A 15,613-nucleotide genomic window follows, 5' to 3' on the forward strand; every position below is an offset into this window, starting at 1 on the left:
GAGCTGCTTTGCATGGTTCACCCCAAGCCCCATTCCCCTCCTGGAACCTGGGGGAGATGCTCACGGGAGGCCCCTTTCCTCCAGGGAGAGCAGTAACCAGAGGCTGTGAGTTGAAGATGATGGCAGGTGAGATCCTCACTCGGCCTGAGCCATCAGCTTGCTTGAGCCCCTCGCCGTGCTCTGTGACTCAGGCTCCCTGCCTGTAAAATGAGAAAATTTGACTATATTTGTCCTTAACTTTTTTGGCTGTGGTCCCCCTTCAGAATAGAGAATGTTTGATAAAAAGCTTTGGACTAACTTCCCAGGATGTTAAAAAAGCAAAACAAACAAACAAACAAAAACAGCCAACACACTCTGTTCTTCTACAGGAGAATAAAACCATTCTTTTCCCTTCCCTGGGCACCAGCAGAGGGAGTTCCAGATTAACCTGAAATATGATTTCAAAGCTCTGACACCACTTTAACATCCAGGCATCTATGTAAACATTACTTCCTCAGAGAAGCCTTCCTATACCCATAACTGGCCCAGGCTTTGTTATTATAAACCCTTTTAGCACCCTGTAATTCTTCAAAACACTTAACCACAACTCTAATAAATTGTCTTTTTTAATATCTCCACATCCCATTATACTCTAAGCACCATGATGTCAAAAATATCTGTCTCTTGACAAAGACTCTCCCCTTAACCAAACTCTAGCCAGACTCCTCTAAGTCTCCTGCTCGACCTTTATAGGCCTTAGCCTTGACCTATAAAAACTACAGACTCTCAAGACAAATCATTTTATCCACCCACCTCCCCTCATATTAAAAGACTTAAACACGAATATAATTTCTAACAGCTTAAGGTTGTATCTCTAGCGTGACACTAGCCCCGCTTAAGTTCCTACCTTTGAAAGCTCCAGGCTACCCAAAGAGTTCACTGTTTGTTCTCGCTAACCATAGGCCCCTGACAACCCTTTCTTAGAGCATTTACTGAAAAGGACGTACAATTGTGAATCCTTTCTCTGTTCCTTTGAGATATATGTTTCTCTTACAACTCAGGAGTGTCTTTCTCAAGGACCTGAAAGCCATTCCCTTAAAATATAATCATCAGGAAGGACTAGGCCTCCTAGTCTCTGTGGGAGGATAGAATCCTAACTTTGATCATTGCCAGCCAACAGACCCGGCAGGCCTAGTCAGCCTGTATACTGACCAACCCTTTGTAATTTTTCACTTCCCTGACTACTTAAAATGCCCAGTTACCTCTGCACAAATCAAAGTTAAATCAGTTCACAGGACCCTCTTTACTATTGCAATTCCTGGTCATATATTTCTGATGAAAATCTAGCCTCACCACTTTCACTAGTATCCAACTTTATCTTTGACACTTGCTCATAATAGCGTGCCTAGTCTTTAGCATGGTGCCTGGTACATAGTAGATGCTCAATAAGTATTTCCTGTTGAAATACATTGACTAAAATCATCCACTTGTTTCAGTTATTGATTGTGGAGTAACAAACCATCCCTAAACTACAGGATGTAAAACAACAACCATCTAACGATGTTCGTGGATTCTGTGGGTCAGGAATTTGAAAAGGGCACCTCTCTTCTATGTCCCATGATGTCCTGGCCACAGCTGAGATGATTGAATGGCAATGGAGGAGCCATTTTTAAGATGGCTTCTTTACTCACCCATCTGATGCCTGGGCTGGCTTGGATGGCTGAAGGTTGGGCTCAGCTGATACTCTTGACTGGATGTCTACCTGTGGCCTCTCAAGCATCATGGTACCAGGATAGTCAGATTTCTTCCCTGGCTGCTCAAGGCTCCAAGAACAGTGACCCCATGAACAAGGTGGACACTTCATGGCCTTTAATATCTAGCCTGAGAAGTCCCAGAGCTTCACTTCTATCATAGTCTATTGGTTGAAGCAGTTATAAGTTGGCCTTGATTCAAGGGGAGGGAGTATCAAAGAATTTGCAGACTTGTTTTCAAACCACCACACTATAAGAGCCAGATTTGGGGGAAATTCTCTTGCAATTAATCCTCTGGACCAGTGAGAATTAGATTTGGCTGCATAAGACAGAAAGCCCATAGAAACAATGGCTTAAATGAGGTAGAAGTTTATTTTTCTCTCACGTAAACAAAGTCTGGAAGGAGGCTGTCAGGATTGGTTCAGTGTCCACAACGTGAGGGAACTGGGCTCCTTCTGCCATGGTGTTTCACCATCCTCAGTGCATAATTTTTACCTCATGACCCAAGGTGGTTGCTTGAGCTTCAGTCTTCATATCCAGCCAGCAGGAAGAAGGGAGGGTAAGGAAGTTTCCTTTCAGGACATTACTCAGAAGCCCCATCTAACACCACCACTTATTGCCCATTGGCAGCACCCTTAGTCATATGGCTGTGTCTAGATGCAAGGGAGGCTGGAAAATCTAGTCTTTATTTACGGCCCAGAGAAACAAACCAATGAAAAATCAAGCACTCTGTTAAGGGAGAAAAGAATGGGTATTGGCAGATATCCAGCCGTTTCTGACACACCTTTTCATTCCATTCTATTTCCTGTTCTGTCACTAACCAGCTGTTAGCCTGGACGACACTCTTCCTTTGTTTTTGTTACCAGTTCCTCATGTAATTAGGGAGGAGGGTGCTACAATCTAATAAAGAAATTCAAGGTATTAAGCAGATAAACATGTCAATGCTCTGGTTTCAGGGAAGAAAACCAAAGCCCTACCCAGTCAGCCTTCTTTTTACTTTCCAGGGTGGTCTCCTGGAGTTTCTGGGGACTTTAAAAACTCCCAGATTAGGTTACTACTGACGCCGTTCCAGCAAAGAAATATGAAGAATTCCCATTTGTTATATTTTGGGAGTAACCTCTCTCTGCCCTTAACCAGGTTGTGCCCTCCATCAGATACCTCCTTGGTGAATTCAAGCAGATGCCTATGAACGTGAGGGTGAGACACAAAGTCTGCCATTAACTGAGCACTTACTGTGTGTCTGACACTGGACCAAGCTCTGAGAACATAAAGTGACCACAGCTCATACTCTTAAGTCCCTTACATTCTTTTTGTTACAAGGGCGAGGGTTGAGTTAAACACAGACCAATGTACTGAGTGTTGTAACAAAGTATGATGGTGTTACAGGTTGAATTGTGCCCCCCGCCCCAAGATATATTCAAGTCCTAATTCTTGATACGTATGAATGTGACCTTATTTGCAAATAGAGTCTTTACAGATGGAATCAAGTTAAGATGAGGTGGGCCAAATACCAATATGACTGGTTTCCTTAGAAGAAGAGTAGAAGGGATACAGATACAGACACACACTAGAAGAATGTCATGTGATGGTGTAGGTAGAGGTTGGAGAGAGGCATCTACAAGCCAAGGAGTGCCCAGGATTGCCAGCAACACCAGAAACTCAGAGAAAGGTATGGAACAGACTCTTCCCTGGAGACTTCAGAGAGAACATGGCTTTGCTGACAGGACTGGTTAGTTCTGGACTTCTAGCCTCCTGAACTGTGAGGGAATAAATTTCTGTTGTTTTCAGCTACCCAGTGTGTGGTAGTTTGTTATGACAACCCTAGGAAACTAACAGAGATGTCAGTTTGATGTGTCAACTTGCTAGGCTTTAATCCCCAGTTATTCAATCAAATATTAACCTAGATGTGAAGCTATTTTGTAAGTATGATTAAATTTACGATCAGTTGACTTTAAGTAAAGGAGATTATGTAGGTGGGCCTGATTTAATCAGTCGAAAGCCTTTAGAACTGAACTGAGCTTGCCCTAGAATACAATAAATTCTGCCTGTGGTCTGCAGCTTCAGCTCATGCCAGAGAGTTTCAGCCCGCACTTCCTGATGGCCCGCCCTACAGATTTTGGATTCATTTAGCCAACCCCACAATAGCATAAGCCAACTCCTTGTAATAAATCACTTAATATAACTCCTGCTGGTGCTGTTTCTCTGGAGGAACCCTAACTAATACACAGAAGGATGATGTAATCTTCTAATACATTTGCCTAAAAGTCTGTGGAGTTGCTGAAGTCTTCATAGGAGGTATCTTTTGGCAGGGCCTTGAAGGATGGATGGGGATTTGCCAGGTAGGGAACAGCAAGTGCAAAGGGAACAGCAAGCAGAGGGAACAGCAAGTGCAAAGACCTGGAGTGGTGAAGCCCTACCTCTCTTTCCCCCCAGTGGCTTGAGATAGGCTTTGCAGAATTTGGAGTCACATTTTGAGGTCATCCCTCTCCTGTCAAGCTGAGGACCTCAGTGCTTGTCCCGGAAGTAGGGGTTCCTCTTTTCTTTCCTTCTTCATTCTGTCTTTTAATGTAGTTTTCATGTTTTGCCTTTTAAATTGAGACATAACTTTCACAAGTCAAGTGCATATGTTTTCAAGAACTTGAATTTTTACATATGTATATATCCATGTGATCCCTGCCAAAATCAAACTATAGAATCAGGGCTGGGATTAGGGTGAATGAGGTGAGTTGTGCAAACACAGGGTCAGATTTTCCTTTACTATTTAAAATTTTGATTTTTGTTTTCATGGAGTTTTGCATTTATTTTGATTTTAAAAAATATTATTTATTTTAATTACTGAGGTTTTTTTTTTTTTTTTTTTTTTTTTTTTTTTTTTTTAGCTCACTTTCAAATGTTGCACCTTGGAGAGAGCCTCATGTCTCATTTTAGTCTAGACCAGTTAAATATTTCCAACACCCCAGTGGCTCCCTCATTCACTCAATCCCCCAAAAGAAAACCTGGAGCCAAAGCTGGGGATATCTAACAATGGATGACCTAGGGTGTGCGCGATCATATTATGGTTGTCAGTGCGTGTGTTTTCCTGAGGGGATAGTTCATTGTTTTGATCAGCTTGTAGGCACCTGAAAACAGAGGGTCAGTAACACAAATATCGACTAGTAGGAACCAGAGGAGTGTTTGTTATTCGAGATCCCAAGTCTGTCTTAGGCCACTGGGCCTGCAGGTCTCCTTGGACAGCCTGGTGTCGATTAGCCTCGCTGTGCCTCAGTCTTGTCATCTGTAAAAGGGAGTTAATAATCCTATACCCCACTTAGTAGACTGAGTAAGGGTCATAGGAGATAGTAAAATTCGAAGCACCCTGCAGCCAACATTTGCTGAGCGCTTACGACATGCCAGGTGTTGAGCTAAAGGTTTTACGCCTGTTATCTTTTTAATAACGCATACAGCCCAAGCAGGAAGGCGCACGTCTCCGCAGCAAGGCGCAAGTCCCACGTGGGGACAAGGGAAAGAATAGCCACCCTGGGCGACGCGGGGGCCGCGGTCCAACGCGCCGCCGGCCGGGGGGGGGGGGGGGGGGGAAGGGGGCGGTGCGCAGGTGGGGCGGGCCGGAGGCGGGGCGGTGCTGCGGTTCCGGGATCCGGGTCCGGGCTGCGCTGCAGCCTCGGGGCGCGCCTAGCGCTGGCAGCGGCTGGCGGGCGCATGTGGGGGTACGCGGTGCGGCGGCGCTGCCCACGGGGGCCGCGGCGCGGCCGGGAGGCGCTGCTGGCGCTGCTGGCGCTGCTGGCGATGGTGGGGCTGGGCTCGGTGCTGCGGGCGCAGCGCGGGGCCAGGGCGGCTGAACCCGAAAGCCCGCGCACCAGGCGCTCCGGCCGGCGCGACCCGGTCCTGCCGCGGCCTCCGGTGCCCGAGGACGCTCTGGGAGCGCGGGGCGAGGCGGTGCGACTGCAGCTGGAGGGCGAGGAGCTGCGGCTGCAGGAGGAGAGCTTGCGGCTGCACCAGATCAACATTCACCTTAGCGACCGCATCTCGCTGCACCGCCGCCTGCCGGAGCGCTGGAACCCGCTGTGAGTCCGCAGGTGGCGGGTCCCCGGGCCTCGCGTTCTGTGTCTGTGAAGGGGCGGGTGGAAGTGGGGCATCCAAATACCTGGGGATTGCGCGACGCATTCAGTCTTTCTCCGGAGATGGCAGTGGAGGGGTTCGTATGGGGGGAGGGACGCGAGAAAGTTTTACAAATCTGAAAACAGAAAATGTCAGCAATTGACAAATTTGTTCCTAGGTGGTCTCTTGGCTCCCTACCCCTTGAGAAGGCCTGTCGTTGGGTCCCGACGTTGGGGACCCAACGTCGGTGGGTTGAGGCTAAGCAGATGGGTTTAAAATGAGACCCCCCCCTTTGGGTTCCCTTCCTGGGCCCCATAGCACCCTCAGTCCAGCTCTGCCCACATCCCCCTGCCTTGGTGAAGCTAAGGACTCCTGGGGTTCCAGACAGGCTCCAATCACTTAGCTTTGCGCCTGGGCCCATGAATGAACCGGAATGGAGGGTGTCCAGAGCAGGTGAGGTGAAAGGTGGCTGGAAGGCCACGTCACAGGCAGCTAGTCTCCTTCCCTCTCACCTGAGCAGAGGGGGAAGGCAGGAAGGAGCGCCGGGTGGGAAGGGCTCCTGGCAGTGCTCCAGCCCACCTCACTCCTGTGGGTGGTGCAGGCCCGGAGCCTGTGTGATCAAAGGCCTAATTCCTACCGGAGCTGCTCCCTGGAGTATTGTGCCCACTGCCTAGGTGAGAAGGGAACAAGCTGGCAGGCCTCCTTTCCTCCGTTAGTAGGGCTCTTCCAGGTCGCCTCTTGAGCCCCTCCTTAAAGACGGGGGGAAAAGAGGGCTCAGAAAGGGGGCCAGAGGAGCCAGCAGGGCAGCCGTGCTGTGTACACCAGGCACCTGCCACTCCTCCCTGAACCTTGTCTTTTCTGATTTACAGGTGTGGAAATAGGACAGGTGACAGCTAGAAAATAGTGGAACTTGGGGAGACTGTGACTCTCCTGGCCCCCTTGGCACTGTGCTGCTTTCAGGATTTGAAGGACTTGCTCTGTGGGTCCTTGGCCAGAGAGAGCATGAATGCCTAGGAGACCCTACCTCTGCAAAGTTTGGATGGACTTGCACCTCTCTGTTTTGGGGGATCCGCTCTTCCCTGCCTCATGCTTTTGCCTGAGGCATTTTCACTATTAATCTTTTTGAGAAGTTTGTTTGTTGGGGTTGGTAGCAGTTCCCCCACTTCAGCCAAATGGCGCTGAATGCAGGTTTATGTCCTTGAAACTCCCAAGGGTGCCCACTGAGTCAAGGTCTAGGGGAAGCTTTCAGGTCAGACCCAGGGGTCAAACCCAGCCCATGTGATATAAAATCCTGCCTCTTGCTCATCAGCTCTGTGATTTTAGGCAAGCTATCTAGACTTTCTGAGCCTGTTTCCCTATCTGCAAAACAGGCAATGAGTAGAAATAACACAAGCAAGGAATTAATAAAACACCTAACACCTGTGAACACACTGTGTAATCAGTTCTAAATAGTTTTTCCTCCCTTCCCTTTTGCCAACAATATACTCATAACGTCACTTTTAAGAGTCCTCCAGGGATTGGTTGTCAAGTTTTTCTTTTCTGGGTTCCAACTTCCTTTTTTGTCCCAAGTTGTGAAATCGCTTTGAAACACTGTGGATGACCTGTGGGGCTTATGGTATCCCGTCTCCATGGTGACACAGCTGCCCTGTGTCCTATCAAGGTTTGCTTATATATCCTGCTGTGGCATTGGCCCTGGGAAGTTAATCCCAACGCAGCTTGATAAAGACTATGAATGCTTCCTGCCTTTAATTCCCGCAGCAAGGCCTGTTGGGTTACTCTTGGCTTGCTGGAGAGAAAAGGGAGCTTGATCTGTGTTGCTCTCAGTCGAGCCAAGCCTTGAGGCGTGACTTTGGTGTGGCCAGTAGTATGGGGCCTTTATGGAGCCTCACTTTTATGATTTTAATAGTTCACAGAGGGCTGAGGATGTAATCAGGGTCTTGGGATTTAGCCTGAGAAACCGGAATGGCAGATTATGAGTTCACAATCAGGGTAGGAGGGGGTGGGAGGGTTGGTCAGGGGACTCTAATTAAGAAGCGGAGGGGTGGTTAAGATCCTTGAATGTCACAGGAGGGGAAGGCCCTTAGGCAGCATCCAGGAACCTGAGAAGAAAGGCCTGGGTAACAGGCAGATCTGGGCAGAGCTGAAAGAGAATCCAGAACTTGTATCCCTTCCTCCCTTTGGGGGGGAGGCAATTATATATCTATTTTAATTATAAAAACAACACACGTTCACTCTAGAAATTTTAGCAATTGCAGAGAAGCAAAAAATAAAACAATGAACATCACCCGTAAACCTACCACCTGGGGGAGAACCACTATTAACATTTTCTATGTAGCCTAGATTTTTCCAGGTATAGAAATAGATTTTGAAAGATATTGTCATGCAGGGTCTCAGCTCCCGCTCCCCGCACAAGAACGCAGGATACGGTGAGGCCAAAAAGGAACACCCACGCAGCCATGGTTAGGGGAGTCATACCACTATAGTCTCGCTGGCGGCTGGGTTGGAGACACAGGAAGCAGCCTCCACACCATGTGCAATCTGCCGTCCGCTTTTCTCCCAACCAACCCCACTTGCTAGCTGCAATCCGTGCTTCTCTGCCAACCAAACAACTCCCTTGCCAGTGTAGCCATGGCAGTTGTATTAGTGGCTAATGGCTAACTGGTTACAGCTGATGGCCATCTACTACCTGAGCCAGCACCTTTCCACGTGAGGTCAAGAGCCTGGAAACTGCTCTCTGGGACTCTGTCCCCACAGATATATACATATGGGTATGTTTTACATCCTGAGACATGAGTATGTACATAGGCCTACACATGTTTTTAACCGAAGTCTTTACATTACAGCAGTTCCTCGAATAATGTCCTTTTTTTAATGTCATTTTGTTTTAATGTTAATGAGATGCTTTAGGAACTTAACTCTTGTTTTTATCAATGAGCCTATGGTAACATTGGTTTTATTATACGTAGTTTTGCTTAAAGTCACAGAACCTATAGATGTGAAATGAGGACTTGCTGTACAGTGGCTAAATCTATTACCATAGGCAGGGAGTTGGGAGCTCTTAAGGGACCATTTGGCTTGGTTTTTCCTGGCATCTGGAGGCCTTGGTACCATATTTGCTCAGGAGGTCACTTTTAGATAGGGCCAGACCGCTAGAGGCACTTTGGAGTGTTGGCTGTAATTCCTCCAGACTTGGTGTTAGACCCCAGCATGTCTGTGAAAAAAAGTGTTTTGCTGGGGCTGGCAGGAGGGAGTTGGTTAGCATTTCTCAGCAATCAGACGATGGACATTCCAGAAAATGTGGACGTCACTCTGAAGGGACGCACAGTTGTTGGGAAGGACCCCAGAGGCACCCTGCGGAGGGACTGCAATTACATCCATGGAGAACTCAGTCTCCTTAGAAGGAAAAGGAAGAGGCTCCGGGTTGACAAATGATGGGGAAATAGAAAGGAACTGGCTACTGTTCGCACTCTCTGTGGTCGTGTACAGAACACCATCAAAGGTGTTACTACATGGGGCTTCCGTTACAAGATGAGGTCTGTTCTTGCTCACTTCCCCATCAACGTCGTTATTCAGGAGAATGATCCTCTTGTTGAAATCTGAAATTTCTTGGGTGAAAAATTCTTCCACAGGGTTTGGATGAAGTCAGGTGTTGCTTGTTCAGTATCTCAAGCCCAGAAAGATGAGTTAATTCTTGAAGGAAATGATGTTGAACTTGTATCAAATTCAGCTGCTTTGATTCAACAAGCCACAGCAGTTAAGAAAAAGGATGTCAGAAAATTTTTGGATGGTATCTGTGTTTCTGAAAAAGGAACAGTTCATCAGGCTGATGAAAGATCTAAGTTGTCCAGCTACAGAAACACCAAGATGTTGAATGATTCCTCAGACTTATTTGTGATATTTTAAAGATGCAATAAAAGTCATGTATTGATTTGGAGGGGGAAAACTGTTTTGCTGGGGCGGGCAGGAGGGAATTGGTTAGCATTTCTCTTTTTGTAGAAGGGTGTGTGGCCTGCTTGTCTGTTCTGATAACAAGATTATCTTTGGAAAAACATCATACATGATGTGGAGGTTAGATATTTCTTTTGCCTAACCAACAAGACTTGAAACCTCAGGACATTTTATTCTTTTTTTTTTTTTTTAAATATTTTTTTTTTTAAAGAAAGGGTTTATTTATTTATTTTTATATATATATTTTTTTTACAATTTTTTTTGCCTTTTTGTGTGTGTGTGTGTGTGTGTGTGTGTGTGTGTGTGTGTGTGTGTGTGTGTTTAGAGCCCCCTGGCCCATGTGGGAATAGAACCGGCAGCCTTCGGAGTCAGGAGCATGGAGCTCCAACCGCCTGAGCCACCGGGCCGGCCCGGACATTTTATTCTTATTAGACCCACCTTTTGGCTGCAGAGTGATACCCTTTCTTTGAATCAATACTTTAAACCTAGAACATGTTCAGTTTTGGTTAGTATTTTCATGATACCTTTTTCCATCCTTTTACTTTCACTCTGTCTCCTTATATGTTTTATCTGTGTCTCTCGATAGCATGTTGTTAGATTTTGTGTTATTTAAAAAAAGAAAATTCCAGACTGACAGTCTTTGACTTTAGATAGTTATGTCCATTTGTATTTATTGTGCGTATTAATTCTTTAGGATTTGATTATACCATTTTATTTTATGCTTTCTATTTGTTATGCTTTTTCTTTGTTTTACCCTTCTTTTTTTATGCTGCTTTTTGAGTTAATGGAGGTTTTACCCCCTTTTCATTCCATTTTTCTTTCTCTACTAATTTGGCAGTTATATTATCTACAGATGGTCCACAACTTACAATGGAGTTATGTCCCAATTATTGTAAGTTGAAAGTATTTCGAAAATATGCTCATAGCTTAGTCTAGCCTACCTTAAACATGCTCAGAACATTTACATTGCGCTACACTTGGGCAAAATCATCTCACTGCTGCTGTCTAGCATCATGAGAAAATATTATATTGCATATCACTAGCATAGGAAAAAATCAAAATTCAAAATTTGAAATAAGGTTTCTACTGAATGCATATTGCTTTCTCACCATCATAGAACTGAAAAATCATAAGTTGAACTGTTAAGTTGGGACTTACGTTGGGGACTATCTGTATTTCTAATGGTTAGGGGTAAGTTTGAAAGCACATATTTAAATCAACAAGGTCTAAAGTTAATCAGTAATTATGGATCTTAGAATGCTTTAACATTAATCACCTTCTTCCCAATTTGTATGCCATTTTACTCTAGTCTTTTAATTCTGTCTTGCTTTTTTAACCAACACATTTGAAAAATGCAATATTTATTTGTTTGCATTTAACCACAAGTGTCCCATTTTTTTCTGCCCATCATTTTTTTCTAAATAGTGGTCTTTGGATCTTAGAGACTTTTCTAAGGTTCTTTTTCTGCTTCCTGAGATTTACTATGCACTAATTACTGGGGTGAAGGTTATTGTTGTAAATTTTCAGTTTTATTTATCAGAAAATGTTTTTATTTTGCTCTTGTTTTTGGACGATAGTTTTGTTGGGTATATAATTCTAGGTTAATAGTTCGGCATTTGAACATGATATTCCATTGTCCCCTGGCTTGCACCACTGCTGTGAGATGTCTATACTGAGTTAAATTTGCTTGTCCTTCTGTTTCTTTGTCATTCATTTGAGGTCCTCTTTTATTTATTTAAGTGTATTCAGCATACTTATTTTAGGCTCTGTGTCCAATAGCTTTAATATCTAAATTCATATTTTCTGGACTCTGAGGATGTCTGTTACTTTTCTGTAAGCTAAGACATGCATTTAAACGATTTTTTTTTTTTTTGGAGAGGTAGAGGAGCAAAGATTTTTATTAAAGCCAAAGTACAGCTCTCTTATGAGAGGGGGTACCCAAAACTGGGATGCCCCTAAGAGATTTTTTTAAAGTATTTTATCAAGAATTTTTTGAGTGTCCAGGAGGGTTTCCCCAGACATTTTAATTTTCCATATTGCCAGAAGTGGAAGTCCTATATTCACTTAAAAAATAGTTATTTTTCTATTAGTCAGGATTCTGTTGGTTGAAAGTAACTGAAAACTCAAGGCAAACTGATTTAAATATTAAAGAAAGTATATTGACATCTATCACAGAAAAGTCTGTGATGAGAACTGTGTCCAGATTGTTCTGGGCCGTGGATTCAGAGAATAAACTGATGTCATCAGGAAAATGTTGATTTTTCAGGCCTGGGGCATGTGACCTTCCCAGTGGGGGGGGTGTGTGCATGTGTAAGTGTACACTTGTGTGTATACACATGTGTATGTATGTGTATGTGTGTGTATATATGTGTGTGTGTGTGTGTGTTTAGCCCTGCCAAAGCCACACAAATTGAGAGTCTGGGAGGCGTGGTTCTGAAAGAAATCAAAGTGCAGTAAGGAGGAGAAAGGAATCTGGGGAAGGTAAAACATACCCATGGACGTTAGGACCTCCCTGGCCTGTTGTACAAAGGATATGAATTTTCACTTTTTAAAGACATTTTGGTGATCATCTGAATGCAAAGGTAAAAGAAGACCAGAGGCATTTATCACAGCCATTCATTCGTATCCAGATACTACCTAGACGTGCGTTGTGCTAATGGAGATTAGGGTAGTCCCCACTCAATAAGATTGTTGTGAAGGTCAAATGGAACAATGCATGTAAAATGCTTAGCACACTGCCTATCGTGTAGTAAGCACTCAATACATGTTACTGTTATTACCAGGTACAGTACAAGGCATGCCGAAAATCCAGAGCAAAACACCATTCAGCCCCTGCCTTCACAAAGCACATGGATTATACCAGAAAGATAGGGAAATTCTCTGATTTAGCAGACTTTGGCTCTGAGCTTCCTTTTATCCCTTAGGCAGAAGTGGAACGCTGAGTAATGCAAAGTGGTCCTTGTCTAATTGAAGGATGCAGTCAGGAAAAGGATAAAGTATTTTTCCTGAAAGCAAGCTTAGAGACATTCCAGAAGGATACATTAAATGTCATGAAAGAGAATGCCTTTAAGGGATGTTTTAAAGAAAGAAAGAAACGCTATCAGGCCAAGAAAAAGAGGCCAGAATATTAAATTATTGTTTGATGAAGGCATTTGTTATGGGGAGCTAAAGAAATATGATCCAGCTTTTAAAAATAAGTTTTCTTTGTGGTTATAAAAATAATGCAGGTTTATTGTAGAACAATTTTAGAATGCAGAAGAATATGAAGAATGAAGAATCAGTGTTTATCCCACTACTCAGAGATCCCCATTGTTAACATTTTGGCATATTTATTTCTATTGTTTATTGTTTATGAGCATGCACACATGCGTTGTGTATAGAATTGGTATAATGCCGTATGGATTTTCATCCTCTTTTTTTTTATTTAACATTATAATGTGGTCATTTTCTTTTATGGTTACATATCCTCTGAAAATGTGTTTTTGGGTGGCAGTGGGGCTTTTCTTCATGTGATCATGCTACACTTTATTGAAATATTTGTTTTTGACGTTGAAATTGTTTACAGCTTTTTGCTATTTTAAATAATGTTACCAGGAAGGGTTTTTATGGCAAGCCTCCTTCAGGGTATTTCTGATTATTTCCTTAGGTGAGAAATTCTTAGATGCATTGATATGAGAGCAAAGAGAAGAGGAACATTGTAAAGCTCTGAGTATATGTTACCAAAGGGATACCCCGTGTTCTTGTGGTTTAAGGAGGCACAAATAGAGAGCTCACCTAGACATTTGAGAACAGTGGTCTGTGGGTTGTCCCAGAGTAGTGAAAACACATAAACAAAAATACTGAGGAGGGGCTGACATAACGGTCCCAACTCGATTTGGTCGAGGAAAGCTTTTTCTGCCCTCCTACTTATTCTCATCATAAGAAGAAATAAATTTTAATCCAAAACAGTGGGGATGTGATTTCACACTAAAGGACAGTTCTTTAAATCTAAAAACTTCATTTTTGAAAACCTCATTTCATTATCCTTATTTTCACTCATTTCTCTTTGGATCTGTATGTTTGAAAGTGAATTTTACCTTTAACTTTTTTTGAAAGATTAAAAAAAAAATCTTTATTTTTAGGTTTTACAAAAATGCATTTTTTTTCATGTAGTATAAGCAATTAATTCTTTCTGGTGCTTGTAGTGGGCTATGTACTTTTCTCTGCACCCCATCTAGTTTTCAGGGCCTTATGAAATCCAGACACTTAATAATAATTTTATGCATGTGTATGTTTTCCATTTGCTATAACATATTTGGAGGAGGGCAGCTGCTTTGGTGGAGAAGAAAAGAATGAGATAGGAGAAGGCCTTTGTCAGGGTCTCTAAGATTGGGTACATATCTATGGATCAGAATCAGCTTGGTATTTGGGTAGACCCCTTGCAACATTAAATTTTTTTTCTTCTTTTTGTATTAGACTTTTAATTTTGAAAAATTCAAACCTAGAGGAAATTTGCAAGAATAGCAAACACACTACTATATATCCTTTACCTAGGTCTACTCATGACATATGTTCTTTCTATATGAATACTGTAGTAATATACACATTCAAGAATATGTTACAGAGATAATAGTTTTTTATTCTTTGTTACGTCTGTATGTATTTTCGGAAAACAAGGATATTATGTCGTGATACCATGATGCAATTATCAAACCTCAGGAAATTTATACAATATTGGATTTTTTCCAACTATCCCAACTTTTTTCTTCCTGATCTGATATCTAATCAAGAATCAAGTATGACATTTAGTTGTCATGTCTCTTTAGTCTCCTGTCTGAAACAGTTCTCCAGCCTTTTACTGTCTCCCGAGACACTGACGTTTTTAAGAGTACAGGCCTATTGGTTTATAAAATGTCCCTTAGTTTGGGCCTGAGAGTTTCCTTGTGATTTATTTCAGTGTATGTGTTACCACAAAACTTCATGACTTAAAACAACAATAAACATTTGTTATTTCACATCATTTCTGTGGGTCAGGAATTTGGGTATGGCTTCGCTGGTGAGTCTGGCTTGGGGGTCTGTCATGAGAGCACAGTCAAAATGGCACCAAGGGGCTTTCATCATCCCAACGCTTGACTGGGGCTGGAGGGTCTGCTTTGAAGAAGGCACATCCCACGCTGGAAAGTTTGTGCTGGCTGTTGGTCAGATGCCTCAGTTCTGCCATGTAGACCTCTCATTAGGCCGCTTGACTATCCTGCAGGGTGGCTGGGTTTGTCCAGAATGGATGGTCCATGAGAAGGAAAAAAGAGAAAACCTCAGTGTCTCATGACCTGGTCTTAGAAGTCACATACCGTCGCTTCTGCTGCATTCTGTTCATGTGTGGTGGTTTTAAAACATGCACAACTTTTTGATATCCTTCCCTTCAAAAGACAGAGCCTAATTCTCCTCCCCTGGTGTGTAGGCTGGACTCCCCTCTGTGGAGGACAGTGCTAAGTCCCTGCTTCTGTGAGTTGGAAGCTCATGGCATCCAAGGCTTCAGGTCCCACTGATTGGGGCAGGTGGGGCTGCCCTGTTACTTCAGGACACCAGAGCTGGCATGCTTCCAGCCTTGTCTGATTTTTCCTCAGGTGCTCAGAGCTGGGCCTCTGGATGCAGCAAGGAGAGAATGTAAAGGCAGCTGTGAAGAGCAAGCCCCTCTATCAGAGACTCTTAGATCAGGGGTGTCCAAACTGTGGCCCGCGGGCCAACTGCAGCCCGCAATCCATTGTTAATTGGCCCGCAGCAAATTTCAAAAATATTTTTAGTTTACTTAAATAAACCAGGTGAGGCGATACGTACTTCACCTTGAGTAAGTGGCCCGGCTG

The 15,613-nt window shown here is 43.6% G+C and overlaps 1 protein-coding gene and 1 pseudogene across 2 annotated transcripts in view; both read left to right on the plus strand.

The window, feature by feature from the left end:
• The first annotated feature begins 5,372 nt into the window (after positions 1-5,372).
• The window catches only part of GALNT12 (polypeptide N-acetylgalactosaminyltransferase 12), a 32,054-nt gene continuing 21,813 nt past the window's right edge, over positions 5,373-15,613 (plus strand). Inside the window, exon 1 of the mRNA XM_081067043.1 lies at positions 5,373-5,791. Coding sequence (XP_080923169.1) covers positions 5,427-5,791 — 365 coding nt within the window. The 5' untranslated portion in view covers positions 5,373-5,426. The remainder of the gene's footprint in view (positions 5,792-15,613) is intronic.
• Positions 9,033-9,728, plus strand: LOC308504697 (large ribosomal subunit protein uL6-like; annotated as a pseudogene). The gene has a single exon. The product of its transcript is annotated as a large ribosomal subunit protein uL6-like (transcript).

Source organism: Rhinolophus hipposideros (genome assembly GCF_964194185.1).
Source record: "Rhinolophus hipposideros genome assembly, chromosome: 11".
NCBI classification, from domain to species: Eukaryota; Metazoa; Chordata; class Mammalia; order Chiroptera; family Rhinolophidae; genus Rhinolophus; species Rhinolophus hipposideros.